This window comes from Entelurus aequoreus, linkage group LG02 (genome assembly GCF_033978785.1).
Source record: "Entelurus aequoreus isolate RoL-2023_Sb linkage group LG02, RoL_Eaeq_v1.1, whole genome shotgun sequence".
Classification (NCBI taxonomy): domain Eukaryota; kingdom Metazoa; phylum Chordata; class Actinopteri; order Syngnathiformes; family Syngnathidae; genus Entelurus; species Entelurus aequoreus.
The window spans coordinates 61,827,900-61,847,342 of record NC_084732.1 but is presented as its reverse complement, the minus strand read 5'-3'; the positions used below and the strand labels follow the sequence as shown (position 1 = coordinate 61,847,342).

General features: G+C 39.4%; 1 protein-coding gene across 1 annotated transcript in view; it reads left to right on the top strand.

Annotated features, from left to right (window-relative positions):
• Positions 1-19,443, top strand: part of jph3a (junctophilin 3a) — a 42,538-nt gene that overhangs the window by 15,229 nt on the left and 7,866 nt on the right. Inside the window, exons 2-3 of the mRNA XM_062030448.1 lie at positions 8,092-8,872; positions 16,603-16,727. Of these exons, the coding sequence (XP_061886432.1) occupies positions 8,092-8,872; positions 16,603-16,727 (906 nt within the window). The remainder of the gene's footprint in view (positions 1-8,091; positions 8,873-16,602; positions 16,728-19,443) is intronic.

Below are 19,443 nucleotides of genomic sequence, written 5' to 3'. Positions count from 1 at the left end.
AAAAGGCGAGTGCCGCTAAGAAAAGGCATTGAAGCTTAGGGATGGCTAAGCAAAACGAAACTAAAACTGAACTGGCTGCAAAGTAAACAAAAACAAAATGCTGGACAACAGCAAAGTCTTACAGCGTGTGGAGCAGCAGACGGCGTCCACAAAGTACATCCGTACAGGACATGACAATCAACAACAAAATAGGAGCGAAAGACAAGAACTAAAACACGACACACAGGATAACACCAAAAAACTAAAAATAAGTCACGGTGTGATGTGACAGGTGGTGACAGTACACCTACTTTGAAACCAGAGCTATAGTGATGCATGCTTGGTTATGGTTTGAATTTATATCCAACAATTGCGAGAACGACTTTTTACCGTCAATACAGAGTTTACTTTTTTTATGTTTTCTGCTGGGATTTTTTCAATGAAAAAAATGTGCCTTGGCTCAAAAAAGGTTGAAAAACACTGCACTAGGCCACTGAGCAGGTACATGTAAATATTAATAATATATCTTATTAATAATATAATATGTTGGATGCAACGTTCCCTCTAAGGTGTGCGCCTGTGCAATTGCACACTGCTCAAGCGTCCTCTGCGCACGGCAAATCTATGCCACGCACAAAATCAAATAAAAAAATAACCGCATAACAATTTTCGACACACGGACACGACGGAGAAAACAGTTTTCGTCATCATTGTTCAAATATTGTAACGTCTGTCGAGACGCTTTGAGGACATGAATTCAATCCATCACTTTACTGAGCAAAACTCTTTATTGTCGGCCATAAACACATCACCAAAACATTAGTAAAAAAAAATATATCTAGCAAAACTGGTCATTTTCTGCAGTACAAACCAGACCAAAAGCAACTTTGTTACAAACCTCGTTTCCATATGAGTTGGGAAATTGTGTTAGATGTAAATATAAACGAAATACAATGATTTGAAAATCATTTTAAACCCATATTCAGTTGAATATGCTACAAAGACAACATATTTGATGTTCAAACTGATAAACATTTTTTTGTTGTTGCAAATAATCATTAACTTTAGAATTTGATGCCAGCAACACGTGACAAAGAAGTTGGGAAAGGTGGCAATAAAAACTGATAAAGTTGAGGAATGCTCATCAAACACTTATTTGGAACATCCCACAGGTGTGCAGGCAAATTGGGAACAGGTGGGTGCCATGATTGGGTATAAAAGTAGATTCCATGAAATGCTCAGTCATTCACAAACAAGGATGGGGCGAGGGTCACCACTTTGTCAACAAATGCGTGAGCAAATTGTTGAACAGTTTAAGAAAAACCTTTCTCAACCAGCTATTGCAAGGAATTTAGGGATTTCACCATCTACGGTCCGTAATATCATCAAAAAGTTCAGAGAATCTGGAGAAATCACTGCACGTAAGCAGCTAAGCCGTGACCTTCGATCCCTCAGGCTGTACTGCATCAACAAGCGACATCAGTGTGTAAAGGATATCACCACATGGGCTCAGGAACACTTCAGAAACCCACTGTCAGTAACTACAGTTGGTCGCTACATCTGTAAGTGCAAGTTAAAACTCTCCTATGCAAGGCAAAAACCGTTTATCAACAACCCCCAGAAACGCCGTCGGCTTCGCTGGGCCTGAGCTCATCTAAGATGGACTGATACAAAGTGGAAAAGTGTTCTGTGGTCTGACGAGTCCACATTTCAAATTGTTTTTGGAAACTGTGGACGTCGTGTCCTCCGGACCAAATAGGAAAAGAACCATCCGGATTGTTATAGGCGCAAAGTTGAAAAGCCAGCATCTGTGATGGTATGGGGGTGTATTAGTGCCCAAGACATGGGTAACTTACACATCTTTGAAGGCGCCATTAATGCTGAAAGGTACATACAGGTTTTGGAGCAACATATGTTGCCATCCAAGCAACGTTACCATGGACGCCCCTGCTTATTTCAGCAAGACAATGCCAAGCCACGTGTTACATCAACGTGGCTTCATAGTAAAAGAGTGCGGGTACTAGTCTGGCCTGCCTGTAGTCCAGACCTGTCTCCCATTGAAAATGTGTGGCGCATTATGAAGCCTAAAATACCACAACGGAGACCCCCGGACTGTTGAACAACTTAAGCTGTACATCAAGCAAGAATGGGAAAGAATTCCACCTGAGAAGCTTCAAAAATGTGTCTCCTCAGTTCCCAAACGTTTACTGAGTGTTGTTAAAAGGAAAGGCCATGTAACACAGTGGTGAACATGCCCTTTCCCAACAACTTTGGCATGTGTTGCAGCCATGAAATTCTAAGTTAATTATTATTTGCAAAAAAAAAAAAAGTTTATGAGTTTGAACATCTAATATCTTGTCTTTGTAGTGCATTCAATTGAATATGGGTTGAAAAGGATTTGCAAGTCATTGTATTCCGTTTATATTTACATCTAACACAATTTCCCAACTCATATCTTCAGAAACACAAAAACTTCCAAAATATATTACAGCTGTGTTGCTGCTCGGGACGGTTTTGGCCAAAAGACTCATTCTCAAAGACGAGATGTAATGACTCTTGAAAAAATAAGATTTATAAACTGTGCAAGTATGAATAAATGGAACTAACCTGGAAACCTTTACTGACATATATTGAATCATAACTTAGACATTTAAGGAAAAAAGAAAAAAACAAGAAAAAACAAAACTGGCATCTTTTTTTGTAGTTGTATTCCTTTTTTATTATCTTTATTATTTTCTGTATTGATCATACACTATTATTGTTTTTTTTGTTTTTTTGTTACTTCTCATATGGTTTTGCCACGGTTTACTTGCTTAATTTTTTTTTTTTTTTTTTGTGACTTTTTATTTTGTATTGTTTGCGTCTGATCAATTTCTGTGACTTTCCTTTTCTTTTTTAAGTGTGAACGGTGGAGAGGTCATCGGGAGGTGATCGTGGTATCACTTCCTGAGGATCCTTGATGTCGAGGAATGTTCATCCATCTTGCTATGGTCTGGATAGCCTGCTGATCCTGAGCCAGAGCGGGATGGATGGATATACTGTATATATACAATATCTGGGTATTTTTTCTAATAATGTTTATACTGAAAACCTTGAGTTGTTAAAGTTTAAGTGCACCTCTCTCCTCAAGTGTGCATGTGAGTGTGTATGAGTGGATATGTGACTGAATGAAGGCTTTGCATGAGCAAAGTATGACTGTTAAATGTGAAAAAAAAAAAAAAAAAATTTAAAATATATATCCATCCATTTTCTACCGCTTATTCCCTTCGGGGTCGCGGGGGGCGCTGGAGCCTATCTCAGCTACAATTGGGCGGAAGGCGGTGTACACCCTGGACATGTATATATATATATATATATATATATATATATATACATATATATATATATATATATATATATATATATATATATATATATATATATATATATATATATATATATATATATATATATATATATATATATATATCTTGTCTTTGTAGTGAATTCAATTGCATATGGGTTGAAAAGGATTTGCAAATCATTGTATTCCGTTTATATTTACATCTAACACAATTTCCCAACTCATATGGAAACGGGGTTTGTATATCAACAGCAGCCGCTCGCTCTTTCTCACTTGCGCCAACACATGCACATATGGCACTTAGCCAGTGATGCGTTTACAGCCACACAAAAAGTCGGACAACTCCAACACCACACATAAAGTGTCATTCCAGGTTGTTACACTATGATTTACCAATCAAATGTGTGCTTATTCTAGTGTCATTTATTAGGAATCTTCATTTATAAATATTAATCATGAAATGCTGTTAGTATATTAAATAAATACTAATAAAAATATATTTTTTACAAACAGGAAGTTGCAGGAATGTACACATGATCCCCTGCTTACATCTCATTGTGCTACATGTGAATGTTTTAATGGGAACTAAATGCAATGTCAGAAAGGGGTACAAATTATTTCCAAAGCAGGACCTTCACCCAGACAAACAATACAAGTACACAGTTAATGAAAAACAATATTTGTTGTTATTGTCATTGTAAGTGGGCCTAAACACTTATATTAGAAAATCATCTCATGGAAATGACTGCTGTCATTTGATTATAATAATAAGAGAATGTAGTCAGTCTATCTGTGTTGGCCCTGCGATGAGGTGGGGACTTGTCCAGGGTGTACCCCGCCTTCCGCCCGAATGCAGCAGAGATAGGCTCCAGCACCCCCCGCGACCCCGAAAGGGACAAGCGGTAGAAAATGGATGGATGTATGGAGATTGAACTTGTTATTTAGTCAGGTTTGGGACAGGTGTGCTGCTGGTGTAGCCACAGTGTGCACGTCTGATGTTGCTCAAATGGGCTCCACTGAATGCTCAGGGAGTTTTTGCGTTTGCTCACACACATGAAGAATTAGAGGGAACATTGGTTGGATGCATAAGTGCAAAATGGCTGCATTGTATTATAATGATCTAATTGTTAACAGTGCCCCTGCTGCCTGAGGTCTGTAACATCATGAGTACAGGGCTCATCCCCTTTCTTCTTTTTTTTTTTTAGAGATTCTGGGGGTTGTTGTTTTTGGGTGAAATGTTTATTTCATCTTGCAACATGCCCAAGCTGCTCACACTCCCTCGCTCACGCTACCCTTTGCTTGCCCTTAAAGGGCCCACACATCTGACACACTTTAGACCAGGGGTGTCCAAAACTCTTCCACTGAGGGCCGCACACTGAAAATCAAAGCATGCGGAGCCCATTTTGGCACGTACACCCGACTCACTATACCTTGCAGTTTTAAAATAAAAAACATAAAACAAATATATTATTGTATTCATGTTAGCATTTAAGATAGCTAGAGATTAGCACTGTAGCACTGTACTTGACTGCAAACAATTAGCGCGGAACTTGCCAGCTAGCAATTAGCTCTGTACTTGACAGCTAATGATTTGCGGACTAGTTGCAAGCACGCAATTTACGCTCCAGTTGCCAGCTAGCAATTTGCGGATGAGTTGCCAGCTACAGCTAGTGATTAAAACTCTAGTTGCCAGCTAGCGATTATCGTTGTACTTGCCATCAAGCAATTAGCGCTGTACTTGCCATTAAGCGATTTGTGGACAAGTTGCCAGCTAGCGATTAGTACTCTAGTTGTCAGCTAGCAATTTGCGAAGGAGTTGCCAGCTAGCCATTAACACCTTAGTTGCCAGCATGCAATTTGCGGAGGAGTTGCCAGCTAGCGGTTGGTGTTCTAGTTGCCAGCTAGCAATTAGTGTGCTAGTTATCAGCTAGTGATTAACGTGCCAGTAGCCACTTAGTGATTTGAAGACCAGTTGCCGCTAGCGATGCCGTACTAGTTTCCAGCTACCAATTAGCGTTCTAATTGCCAGCTGGCGATTAGCGCTCTACTTGCCAGCTAGCGGTTAGGGCACTAGTTGCTAGCTAGCGATTAGCAATCTAGTTGCTAGCTATTGATTAGCATTCTAGTTTTCAGCTAGCGATTAGTGAGCCAGTTGCCAGTTAGTGATTAGCATATCTGCTATTATTGAAATATTTTTGCATTGCACAATAACAAGGTAGCCTACCTTTATAACCAGTTTAATATAAAACTTTTTTTTACTAGATGTATAATTGCTCTATCAGTTTGTGGGTCCATGGCCTGGACAAGGACCCATGATATAAATCGATTGAAGGGTGTGAGGGGTCACTTTAATATTCTTTAACCTTCTCAGAACTGATCAAATGCTGTGATGTATATCCATGACAGGAGGCATGGAAATAATCAAAGATAGACAGATAGGTTCCACTCTTCCCTCACTCGTGAACAAGACTCCGAGGTACTTGAACTCCTCCACTTGGGGCAAGATCTCCTCCCCAACCCGGAGATGGCACTCCACCCTTTTCCGAGTGAGGGAAGAGTGGATCGTGAGATCGACAGGCGGATCGGTGCGGCGTCTTCAGTAAGACGGACGCTGTATCGATCCGTTGTGGTGAAGAAGGAGCTGAGCCGTAAGGCAAAGCTCTCAATTTACCGGTCGATCTACGTTCCCATCCTCACCTATGGTCATGAGCTTTGGGTCATGACCGAAAGGACAAGATCACGGGTACAAGCGGCCGAAATTAGTTTCCTCCGCCGGGTGGCGGGGCTCTCCCTTAGAGATAGGGTGAGAAGCTCTGTCATCCGGGGGGAGCTCAAAGTAAAGCCGCTGCTCCTCCACATCGAGAGGAGCCAGATGAGGTGGTTCGGGCATCTGGTCAGGATGCCACCCGAACGCCTCCCTAGGGAGGTGTTTAGGGCACGTCCGACCGGTAGGACGCCACAGGGAAGACCCAGGACACGTTGGGAAGACTATGTCTCCCGGCTGGCCTGGGAACGCCTCGGGATCCCCTGGGAAGAGCTGGACGAAGTGGCTGGGGAGAGGGAAGTCTGGGCTTCCCTGCTTAGGCTGCTTCCCCCGCGACCCGACCTCGGATAAGCGGAAGAAGATGGATGGATGGATGGATGGACAGATAGGTTGTCATTTTGGTTTTAGGTGCCATTTTGTGTGGATTATGGCTATTATCACCATCAATTTTATTTATTTTCTGTGCAGACCTCTCCTTGAACATCATTTGGCATCTGTGTGATGTTTGCATGTTCTCCAGGTAGATGTAGTCCCAAAACATGCACATTAGGATCACTGAAGACTCAAAATAGTCCTTAGGAGTGATTGTGAGCATGAATAATTGTTTGTCTGTATGTGCTCTGTGATTGAAATGAATGAATGAATGAATGCATGCTTCTTGTGTTTGTTTCCTTTAGCATGATCATCATTTTTGGCCTGTTGCTACTTTTTTATTGGCCATCGACATGTTCTAAAAAAATAATCAATTCATTATTAATGAGGTATAGTAAATATAACTAACAATTATTTGCTTTGTTTCTCAACTATATGTTGGGCCACAAGCGCCACCTTGAGGGCTGCCAAAAAATATTAATTTCTCAGCTGTGGTCTGTGTGGGCTGTGTCACGCCAAATTCCTTCCCCCTACAAACCCCCCCATTTACTTCCGTGGTCATGTTTCCTCTTACGTCATTGACAGCGATCGATAGCACTTCGGCTTTGACTGCCCGTCACTGGAAGGATACTTCGTCTTTGACAGCTGCTGGAATCTGAAGAAATCGATTATTGTTTTTTTTTTGTACAGGCGCAAAACAGTTAAGGACCCCCGGCAACTTTGTGATTTTATTGGACGCAGCCCTGGAAGTAAATGGGGGGGGGGGGGAGGTTTTTGTAGGGGGAAGAAATTTGGCGTGACAGCTGCAGCGTTATTCAGTTGTATTACACGTTTCCACCACTTGTGGCAGTAAGACAATTTCAAACAAACAGAAGAAGTCTGGAGCTACTTAGAAGTTTCATAAGTGCAAAAATTATGACTAAAGGTGTGAAGCTGTATTTTCATTTGCATTTGAATTTTATTGAAGGTTTATTTAAGAAACATACCGTACATATTATTAATATACTTTTTTTTTTAGAATGCATTTAATTTGTAAATACATTTTGTTGAGGTATTTATGAGTTCCTTCTTTTGCAGAATATTTAATTAGTATTTATTTTTCTAATCAGCCTGACCTAAGCGTAAAGTTTGTGTGTTAAATGAATAATAATATTTGTGATTTACACATGCTTTCATGTCATTTGACAAGGTTGTAAACTCTAAGTAGGTTAGATATAATTATTGATTACCATTAAAGTCAAGAGTAAGATTACTAATTCCTTATGATTATTTGAATGGGCCCTGGGCCCATCTGTAGTGGAAGTGTTGGGCGCCGAGGTCAAAAAGGTTAAGAACCCCTGACCTACAGTATAACAAACAACGTTTTTCAAATACACTGAATTGGTTTAAGCATGTTTTATGTACAAAACATACCAAAGTGGCCCCCCTAATTCTTTCATTTTTCAGTATGCGACCCTCAGTGGAAAAAATGTTTAAACAATGCAATGAATGTTGTATTTATACTTTTTATGCCTATGAATTGTCAGTATACACTCCACAGCTTTGCACTCAGCAAACATAGAAAATGATGGTGTAATGAAAACAAGTCATACTTGTTCCCTTCTGAATCTCTTTGTGTCTCTGTGTATGTCAGGAACCTACCATGGCCAGTGGCTGGGTGGGATGCGTCATGGGTACGGTGTGCGACAGAGCGTGCCATACGGCATGGCAGCCGTCATCCTCTTCCCTCTGCGAACATCCATAAACTCTCTCCGTTCCGAGCACAACCACGGCCCCCCTGCTGTGTTCGAGGATGGCACTGCCTCCACGCCCACGGATGGAGTGGTGGCTGGGTTGGCTGGCAGCCCGGTGGGCCGAGGTGGCTTTGCCCTGACCGCCCCAAGTGAAGCTGAACGCCAGAGAAAGAGGAAAGGCCGCTTTCGGCAGTCTATCCTAAGTGGACTGAAACTGCGACGCTCTGAATCCAAAAGCTCACTGGCCAGTCAGCTCAGCAAGCAAAGTTCCTTCTGCAGTGAGGCTGGCATGAGTACAGTCAGCTCAGCCGCCTCCGATATCCACTCCAATGCTAGTGAGAACGAACAGAGTGCCCCCGTGGATGCAACTGTGACAGAAATGTACGCAGGCGAGTGGCGTAGCGACCACAGGGCCGGCTGGGGGGTGAGTCGCCGTTCGGATGGCCTTCAGTACACAGGCGAATGGGCGGCGAACAAAAGGCACGGGTACGGATGCACCACCTTCCCAGACGGCACCAAGGAGGAGGGGAAGTACAAGCAGAACATGTTGGTGAGCGGCAAGCGCAAGAACCTGATCCCACTGAGGGCCAGTAAAATTCGGGAGAAGGTAGACAGAGCTGTGGAGGCTGCTGAAAAGGCTGCAGAAATTGCCAAGCAGAAAGCTGAGATTGCCATGTCAAGGTATTAATTTCAATATTTAACCATGGGTGCAGGGTTGGGCATGCATGGAGTCCTGTTAGGGAGTGTACAAGGTGTACTTAGTAACAGATAGTAACGGAAAGTTTTCTTCCACATTTTGTTATGTTACAGCCTAGTGTTGTCCCCAACATTTTGGTACCGGTACCGGTACCAAAATGTATTTCCATACTTTTCGGTACTTTTCGATACATTTCTAAATGAAGGGGACCACAAAAAATTGCATTATTGGCTTTATTTTAACAAAAACTAATTGTACGGTACATTAAACATGTTTCTTATTGCAATTTTGTCCTTAAATAAAAGAGTGAACATACAAGACAACTTGTCTTTTAGTAGTAAGTAAGCAAACAAAGGCTCCTAATTTAGCTGCTGACGTATGCAGTATCATATTGTGTCATTTTCCATTCTATAATTTTGTCAAAATTATTAAGGACAAGTGGTAGAAAATGAATTATTAATCTACTTGTTCATTTACTATTAATATCTGGTTATTTTCTCTTTTAATATGTTTTATCTACACTTCTGTTAAAATGTAATAATCACTCATTCTTCTGTTGTTTGGATACTTTACATTAGTTTTGGATGATACCACAAATTTAGGCATCCATCCAATACCAAGTAGCTACAGGATCGTACATTGGTCATATTCAAAGTCCTCATGTGTCCAGGGACATATTTCCTGAGTTTATAAACATAATAGAAATTTTTTTTAAACTAAAAAAGATTTTGTGATGCTAAAAAATATCGATGTAATCATAGTAGTATCGACTAGATACGCTCCTGTACTTGGTATCATTACAGTGGATGTCATGGCCTTGGCGTTTGTTTACATTTTGACGCCGGTGAACTACGGTGTGTAGTGAAGCATGTTTAGCTATTCCTCGTCCTGCAGGGATGATACTTGTAAGAAACGTACTTTATTTGTAACCATGGAGACCAGGATTAGTGATTTAGAAGTAGCTAAAACACTGCTGACTGCGGGTGGTCTTTAGCCGCTAGCTAGCTAGCCATGTCTTAAAGCACCTCTTCCTGATGTCGTTTCAGTGTTATAACTTCACCTTTATCGTCAGTTTTTAAGCCAAAATTCGTCCGTTCTCCCTTTTCTGTCTACACACTGTGTCTGTCTGTAAGTACTCAGTGATTGTGCGCTGGCGAACATGCTCCTCTGCTCGTAAACTCAGCAATGTCATGACATGACGACGACGGAGGGGCGTGGAGGTGGGGGACCGGGACTTTTTAGAGGTGGTATAGTACCGAATATAATTCATTAGTATCGCGGTACTATACTAATACCGGTATACCGTACAACCCTATTACAGCCTTATTTCAAAATGGAATATATTCATTTGTGTCCTCAAAATTCTACAGACAATACTCTGTCATTCCAATGTGAAGAGGTTTATTTATTTTTTAAAAATGATGAGATAGAGATTGAACTCTTTGGCGTGAATGCCAGGTGTCATGTTTTCAGGAAACCAGGCACCGTTCATCATTAAGCCAAAACCATCCAGTGAGGCATGGTGATGGGATGGGATGTTTTTCCAGCGGCAGGAACCGGGAGACTAGTCAGGATAGAGGGAAAGATGAATGCAGAAATGTACAGAGACATTTTGGATGAAAACCAATGTTTCCCATCCAACCTGATGGAGCTGATGAGGTGCTGCAAAGAGGAATGGGTAAAAAGGAATGGGCAAACCACTCCAAAGCTAGGTGTGCCAAATGTGTGGCATCGTATTCAAAACGACTTAAGGCTGTAATTGCTGCTAAAAGTGCATCAAGAAAAGTTTTTAACAAAGGCTGTGAATTACTTACACATCTTTTTTATTTTTTAATACATTTGCAAAACAAAAAACTGTATTTAAATTGTACTTATGGAGTATTATCTGTAGAATTTTGAGGACAAAAATGTATTTATTCCATTTTGATATAAGGCCGTGACATAACAAAATGTGGAAAAAGTGAAGCGCTGTGAATACTTTCCGGATACACTGTAGACCACCACACTAAAATAAAATCAATCACTATCGGAGGTGTAAACTTTCATTAAAGAGGCTTTTCAAAAATGTCATTCATTGCAGTCCCTCCATTTTTAGAGGCTTTAAAAATCTGGATGGAAAAATACATTGCTGTCAATGACAGGCTGAAGTGTGGAGGCCATCAACATCACCAAGTTCTGAGTATCATCATTAGAGATTCTTTACAGGCCCTTATGGCAGCCAGTTAAGGCATTTTTGTGGATTAAGAGTGATTCCTAACCACTGTGCTGCAGGACATTATTGTTACTATTGTTCGGTCCAACATGCATGGTCAAGGATAGCAAATAGATCCACACTGATGTCCGTGTCTCCTCTACTTAACAGCCATAAAAAAGTTACAAACCTCCCAAATATATTACACTATTTACATCCATGTATACAGTGTATTACTTTAATTTACTTTCACGTAAAAAAAAAACACTCATTTTTAAAAGTGTTGCGACTTTTATATTATTTTGTAGTGGTAGCGACTTCCTTCCGGGCAACTTCCTTTGTTTTCACTTAATCGAAGTGCGCATTCAAGTGATGTTGAGGCCACATTGGGGCCACATTGGGGCTTGTGTGCGTTTACACTGTAGTGTGACAAACATCACATTTTACTTGCAGTGTAAACAGTCAGCTGGAAAAAATCTGATTTTAAAAATATTCGATTTGGGCCACTTTGAAAACGTAGTCTAGAAGAAAAAACTTACTTTTCAGTTAAACAGAATTATTTATTTTTTTTATATCTAAATATTTTTGAACTACTCTTTTTGTTTGTTATTGCTCTGATTCAACTGCTAATATATAACATGTACTAAAAAACACTGCAGCCACCTTGTGTTCAAATAATTTTAGGGTTCGTGGATGTTTGCTCCTGAAATGATCATTAGGGTTCGCATGTACCCTGTATAAAGGACTCCCACAGGGAGTCCTTTGTACAGGTACAAAGGAACCTATTGTTATTGTAATGTTTATTATTATTATTATTAAACTTGTTTTTTTGTGTGTTGGTACACTTTTTTCACTACCTCAAATTCAAACTGCACTTTAATGTAATTTTCATTAAATATTAGGGCTGGGAATCTTTGGGTGTCCCACGATTCTATTCAGAATCGATTCTTGGGGTCACGATTCGATTCAAAATCAATTTTTTTTTCAATTCAACACGATTCTCGATTCAAAAACGATTTTTTTTAATTTTTTTTTTAATGAAAACAATACACAACAATACCATAATAATGCAATACAATTTCAAAACCAAACCCAATTTTGGAGTTCTGAACTTGTGATTTCTTGCAGTGTTAAGTGGTAATATTTCACATTTGTCCCAATTGACTTTATACCCTGATAAACAGCCATATTCAGTGATGACATTATTGATATAGTGTAGAGAGAAGTTAACATGTGACAGGTAGAGAATTATGTCGTCACAATACATCGATAGCTTATTATACTGAGAGCCAATTTTTATAACATGAATATTATTTTCACTTCTTATTTTTGCAGCTAAGGGTTCAATAACCAAATTAAATAATAATCCAGATGCAGGACATCCCTGTTTTACTCCTCTTTTTAACGAAAAAGGTTCTGAAATATGATTATTGGTTTTGACTGATGCCATGGGCCTTGTATAAAGCATCTTAATCCATTGTATAAAATTATCTCCAAATCCAAATTTACATAATGTGCAAAACATAAATGAGCAGTTTATGCGGTCGAATGCCTTCTCCGCATCAACGGTACATACTGCTGTGGGATAAGGGAGACTTCTAGCATAGTAAATAACATTAAACAATTTCCTTGTATTGTCTGAAGATTGTCGACCTTCCATGAAGCCAGTTTGGTCAGTATGAATTAATTTTCCTATTACATTTGATAATCGTGTGGCTAAGATTTTTGCCAAGATTCAAAAGGATTCTCTATTCATTCAATACATAAGATTTCAGCAGGATCGACCCCAGTCTGCTGACATGCAAGCAGAGTAGTAGATTTTTGTAAAAAGTGTTTATAATTGTAAAGGACAATGTTTTATCAACTGATTGCAATAATGTAAATTAGTTTTAACTATTAAATGAACCAAAAATATGACTTATTTTATCTTTGTGAAAATATTGGACACAGTGTGTTGTCAAGCTTATGAGATGCGATGCAAGTGTAAGCCACTGTGACACTATTGTTCTTTTTAAAAAAATTTTTATAAATGTCTAATGATAATGTCAATGAGGGATTTTTAATCACTGCTATGTTGAAATTGTAATTAATATTGATACTGTTGTTGATAATATTCATTTTTGTTTCACTACTTTTGGTTTGTTCTGTGTCGTGTTTGTGTCTCCTCTCAATTGCTCTGTTTATTGCAGTTCTGAGTGTTGCTGGGTCGGGTTTGGTTTTGGAATTGGATTGCATTGTTATGGTATTGCTGTGTATTGTTTTGTTGGATTGATTAATTTAAAAAAAAAAACATTTTATAAACAAAAAAAAATAAAAAATAAATTGATATTTTACAAATGAGAATCGATTCTGAATCGCACGTGAGAATCGCGATTCGAATTCAAATCGATTTTTTCCCACACCCCTATTAAATATATATATATATATATATTAAATATAAGATAAATATAAGATATTTGAGTTTAAAAAAATGATGCAAACATTTGAAAGTGTTGTTTAAAAAAGTTTTATAATATTCATTAAGCTATTGTTACTTTGTTTACTGCAGAATGCAGTTTTTGCTGACAAGCAAAAAAAAAAAAAAACTTTGAGAAGAAAAAAAGTTAACACCCAAAAAACGTACCGATACAGAACCAAAAACCATGGCCCAAAAACCGACGTACCATTTGTTATTCATACCATTTGTTATTCATACCGTTGCACCCTTGACGTTCATACAACATAATAAGTCGGTAAATATAGTTTTTTAGTCTCTCCAGGATTTTGCAAGGGTTTTTTTGGTGATAGCTACAGCTGCTTTGATGCTTTTTGATAGCATTGCATCAGCTTGTCATTCGATCAACGTCAATCAAAGTTTATTTATGTAGCCCTTAATCACAAGTGTCTCAAAGGGCTGCACAAGCCACAAGGACATCCTCTGTTCGGATCTCACATCAGGGCAAGAAAAAACTCAACCCAATGGGAACAACGAAAAACCTTAAAAGGGACCGCAGATGACCGGTGTAATGGATGCCGAGTGCATACAGTTAAAAATGTGAGAGTCCGGTCCGTAGTGGGGCCAGCAGGGGATCGTCTTGCATGTAGACACGTCACGGCGCGGAGACGTCACCAACTGATGCAAAGAGGAGTGGTCCATCCTGGGTCCTGACTTTGAACAGCTAGCGTGTCATCCATGGAGGCTGATCCGTGGTCACCTGATAACCTCTCCACGCATGAGAGGGAGGCAGAGCAGGAAAAAGAAGAGAAGCGGCAGATCAACTGGTCCAAAAAGGGGTCTATTTAAATGCAGGAGTATACAAAGGAGTTTTAAAGGCCTACTGAAATGAATTTTTTTTATTTAAACGGGGATAGCAGATCTATTCTATGTGTCATACTTGATCATTTCGCGATATTGCCATATTTTTGCTGAAAGGATTTAGTATAGAACAACGACGATAAAGATTGCAACTTTTGGTATCTGATAAAAAAAAGGCTTGCCCCTACCGGAAGTAGCGTGACGTAGTCAGTTGAACATATACGCAAAGTTCCCTATTGTTTACAATGATGGCCGCATGAAGTGAGAGAGATTCGGACCGAGAAAGCGACAATTTCCCCATTAATTTGAGCGAGGATGAAAGATTTGTGGATGAGTAAAGTGCAAGTGAAGGACTAGTGGGGAGTTGAAGCTATTCAGATAGGGAAGATGCTGTGAGAGCCGGGGGTGACCTGATATTCAGCTGGGAATGACTACAACAGTAAATAAACACAAGACATATATATACTCTATTAGCCACAACACAACCAGGCTTATATTTAATATGCCACAAATTAATCCTGCATAAAAACACCTGCGTGTTTGTTACGCTAGCTCCTAGCTCCTCTGCTAGCTCCTAGCTCCATAGAACACGCCAATACAATTCAAACACCTGATCAACACACACAATCACTCAGCCCAAAAGACCGTTCACCTAACCCAAGGTTCATAAAGCTTATATATTTTTAAAAAGTTACGTACGTGACGCGCACATACGGTCAAGCTATCAAATGTTTAGCAGCCAAGGCTGCATACTCACGGTACCTGATATTCAGCTGGGAATGACTACAACAGTAAATAAACACAAGACATATATATACTCTATTATCCACAACACAACCAGGCTTATATTTAATATGCCACAAATTAATCCTGCATAAAAACACCTGCGTGTTTGTTACGCTAGCTCCTAGCTCCTAGCTCCTCTGCTAGCTCCTAGCGCCATAGAACACGCCAATACAATTCAAACACCAAGGCTGCATACTCACGGTACCTGATATTCAGCTGGGAATGACTACAACAGTAAATAAACACAAGACATATATATACTCTATTAGCCACAACACAACCAGTCTTATATTTAATATGCCACAAATTAATCCTGCATAAAAACACCTGCGTGTTTGTTACGCTAGCTCCTAGCTCCTCTGCTAGCTCCTAGCTCCATAGAACACGCCAATACAATTCAAACACCTGATCAACACACACAATCACTCAGCCCAAAAGACCGTTCACCTAACCCAAGGTTCATAAAGCTTATATATTTAAAACAAGTTACGTACATACGCAAAAAAAAGTTGCGCACATACGGTCAAGCGATCAAATGTTTAGAAGCCAAAGCTGCATACTCACAGTAGCACGTCTGCGTCTTTGTCATCCAAATCAAAGTAATCCTGGTAAGAGTCTGTGTTGTCCCAGTTCTCTACAGGCGTCTGTGTATCGAAGTCAAAAGTCCTCCTGGTTAGAGTCTCTGTTATCCGAGTTCTTCCATCTTGACTGCATCTTTCGGGAATGTAAACAAAGAAGCGCCGGCTGTGTACTGTTGTTGCTGACTACGTTCGAAAAATACGTCCATTTCGCACCGACAACTTTCTTCTTTGCTTGCTCAGCTTCCTTCTCCATAATGCAATGAACATGATTGCAACAGATTCACGAACACAGATGTCCAGAATACTGTGGAATTATGAAATGAAAACAGAGCTTTTTCGTATTGGCTTCAATGTGGAAGGCATACCCGTGTTCGCCGGTCTACGTCACGCGCATACGTCATCCTCAGAGGCGTTTCGAACCGGAAGTTTAGCGGGAAATTTAAAATGTCACTTTATAAGTTAACCCGGCCGTATTGGCATGTGTTATAATGTTAAGATTTCATCATTGATATATAAACTATCAGACTGCGTGGTCGGTAGTAGTGGGTTTCAGTAGGCCTTTAAGATGTGACTTAAATGCTTCTACTGAGGTAGCATCTCCAATGGCATTCCAGAGTACTTGAGCCTGAAAGGAAAACGCTCTAAAGCCTGCAGACTTTTTTGGGGCTTTGGGAATCACTAATAAGCCTGAGTTCTTTGAACACCATTTGTTCTTATTTATTATATTGTTCTTTGTTGGTTTTGAGATGATTCTTGTCAGTCTACTTTCCAAAGACAAATATAAAAAAGACAGTCAGCGACATAATACAAAGAGAGTGCAGAATGCCTTTACATTTTCTTGTTCCTAACTGTTGTGATCAGAATGAGCCACGCTCGGGGAAAGGCGGAAGCGGCTGAGGGAGTTGCACAGAAGGCCGTGGAAGAATGCCGACTGGCCAGGATAGTAGCCAAAGAGCTCTCACCCTCCTTCTTCATCTATGGCAATGGTGAGTGACTGACTTAGGGCGAGGGGCGGAGTACAACCTGGAAACAATCAAACTTATTGGGAAATGTAGAGAATTTTGTATTATTATATTGTGTTACTTTCTTTAATATAAATAGATTTTCCAATTTTAGCCAGATGTTTGCATTAACTCACTATGAGTATGAATGCCATATTCATTTTGGATGATTAATTTGAAATGTTCTTTTTTCCAGGGTGGAATGATTCTATAACATAGATGTTCAAAGTGTGTTTTATAAACAAGAGTTGGGTGCACACATTTTACTTTTTCTAATATACACTGGGTTAAAGTTATAAATACAGCCTCATGTATATACTGTACAGTGGAACCTCGATTAAGGAACCTAATTGGTTCTTGAACAGGGTTTGCGGATATACATTTCTCAATAAGAAACAATTTAAATAAAAGGGACAAGCGGTAGAAAATGGATGGACGGATGGTTCCAGCCTTGACAAAAGTCCCTATTTTAATAAAAGTATATACTCTTTGAACACAATATAAAGTGCTATGCAGTTTTCTATACAGAAGGAAGGGGGGAGAGATAGTGTCGAAAACGCTGTGGATACTGTGCTAAGTGCTACTTTGTGTGCTTTTTAAGTGTTGTTTGGCCTTTTTACAGAATGTTTCTAGTTTTGCTAGCTAAATATGAATCGAAAGAAAGCAATGGACAAGGGATGTGTGGTGAAACATTCAGGAAGTATCCACAGCATTGTTGACAGTGTCATGTCTGTTGATCATGTTTTTGTTTGGTCATGTGCTGTTTGTTTTTTGGACTCTTTTTAGTTCCTGGTTGCACTTCCTTGTTTGTTACATTGACAACCATTAGTGTCACCTGTTTCACGTCTTGGACTCACGCACCTGTCGCTAATTATGTTCTCCTGTCTCTGATTAGTGTTCGGCCACTCACCTGCTACCCGAGCACTAATCAGAGGCATTATTTAAGCCTGACTTTGCCTGTCAGTCGGCCCAGCGTCATTATTTGCTTCATGCAACCTGCTACGGAAGTTTTGTTTCATGCCAAAGTTTTTTGAGTATTACTTGTCTCAAGCCCATGCTTAGTGTTAGCTTCTTTGTTTCTTGCGCTAAGTTTTGTGCTTTAGCTCCAAGTGCGATCAGCGTGTTGTGCCTTTGCTTTGTGTTCCTTTTTTGTTTGTACCTCTTTGAGTTTTGGGTGATTAAATCATGTTTTTACCTGCACGCCTTGTCCGGAGTAGTCCATTCTGCATCCTGGGAGAACAACCCGTAGTGAGCTGTAAACTGTGAGTGTTTGTGTGTTTTTGTTTTTTTTAATAGAAAGTTAATCCATCACCACTTTAATCCATCACGTACTGTATTGTATTTTATTTTATTTTGTGTTCAAAGTGTACAAACTTTTACTGAAATTCTAATTGTCGAGGCTGGAACCCATTATTCATGTTTACATTGTTTATAATGGGAAAATTGCTTCAATATACAAACTTTTCTATTTACAAACCCTGTTCAAGAACCAATATCGTTTATAAATTGAGGGTCCATTTGTTTAAAAATTCCTGAAATTTCATCTCAAACAGAAACTTTTTGATGGCTACAACAATCTTGGTAAAAAGGCTTGATAAGAATCCTGGCTGAATATTTGACTTTTCTTCTTGGCAGAATCGGAAGACTTCATTTAAATTGGTATGGTCTCTTGCAAGGCTTTTAGCATAGTCCAATAATGTTATTTAGGGTTGAGCTCAGTCTTTGAGAAGGTCCTTCCTTAAGAACCTACCTTAAGCCATTCCTAAAACAGTTTTTATGTGTTTTGGGGATTAATGTCCTGTTTTGGGTATTCTCAATCGTTCCTGAGGCTTAGCCATTTAGTGTATCTAAGGATGTTCTCATTATTCCAGGTCATTGTTTTCTCAGGGCAGTCAGCCGATCGCAACTGGACTGTTTGGTTTGACTTAGAAGACTTTTGCCTCTCATCCAAGTAGGCTTCATCAGTTCAATCTAAATATGTCACCATGAACTGATGAGAGGATGAGAGGCTACACATCTTCTAAGACAAACCAAACAGTCCAGTCGTGATGGATTGAATGCTCTGGCCATCTAGTTGTTGATCTAAGGTCAATTTGAAGAAGTTGGAGCTTTTCCTCCTATTTCATTATTCCATCCACATTGCACAGTGCACCAGTATCAATGGCAGCAAAATAACCTCAAAGCTTGATGCTACTTGGTGTTTTCTCCAAATTCTCTACCGTTTGTTAGTGTTACCATATCTGAGTTATTGTGTAGCAATATGGCGAAATACCTACAAATCTCCGCTTCATTCATTAACCTTGTAACAAAAGAGGCCTGTTAGAATAATACATAATGTTGGCTAACGAGAACATCCAAACCCTTTATTTATTGAAACAAAAATGTTCAAATTCAATGATTTGGTGCATTTTCAAACAGCTAAAATTATGCACAAAATAAACTATGACCTGCTACCTAAGTATTTACAACAATGCTTGTAGACAAGAGGAGAAATATAACCTTAGGGGAAAAAATAAGTTAAAACATTTGTATGCATATACAACACTTAAAACATTTAGCATATCAGTATGTGAAATTAAATTATGGAATGGATTAAGCAAATACATCAAAATATGTACTGATATAATCAAGTTTAAGAAACTGTTTAAACTCAGTGTTTACAAAGTACAAAGAAGAAAAATCCTGATTGACATCTTGAACC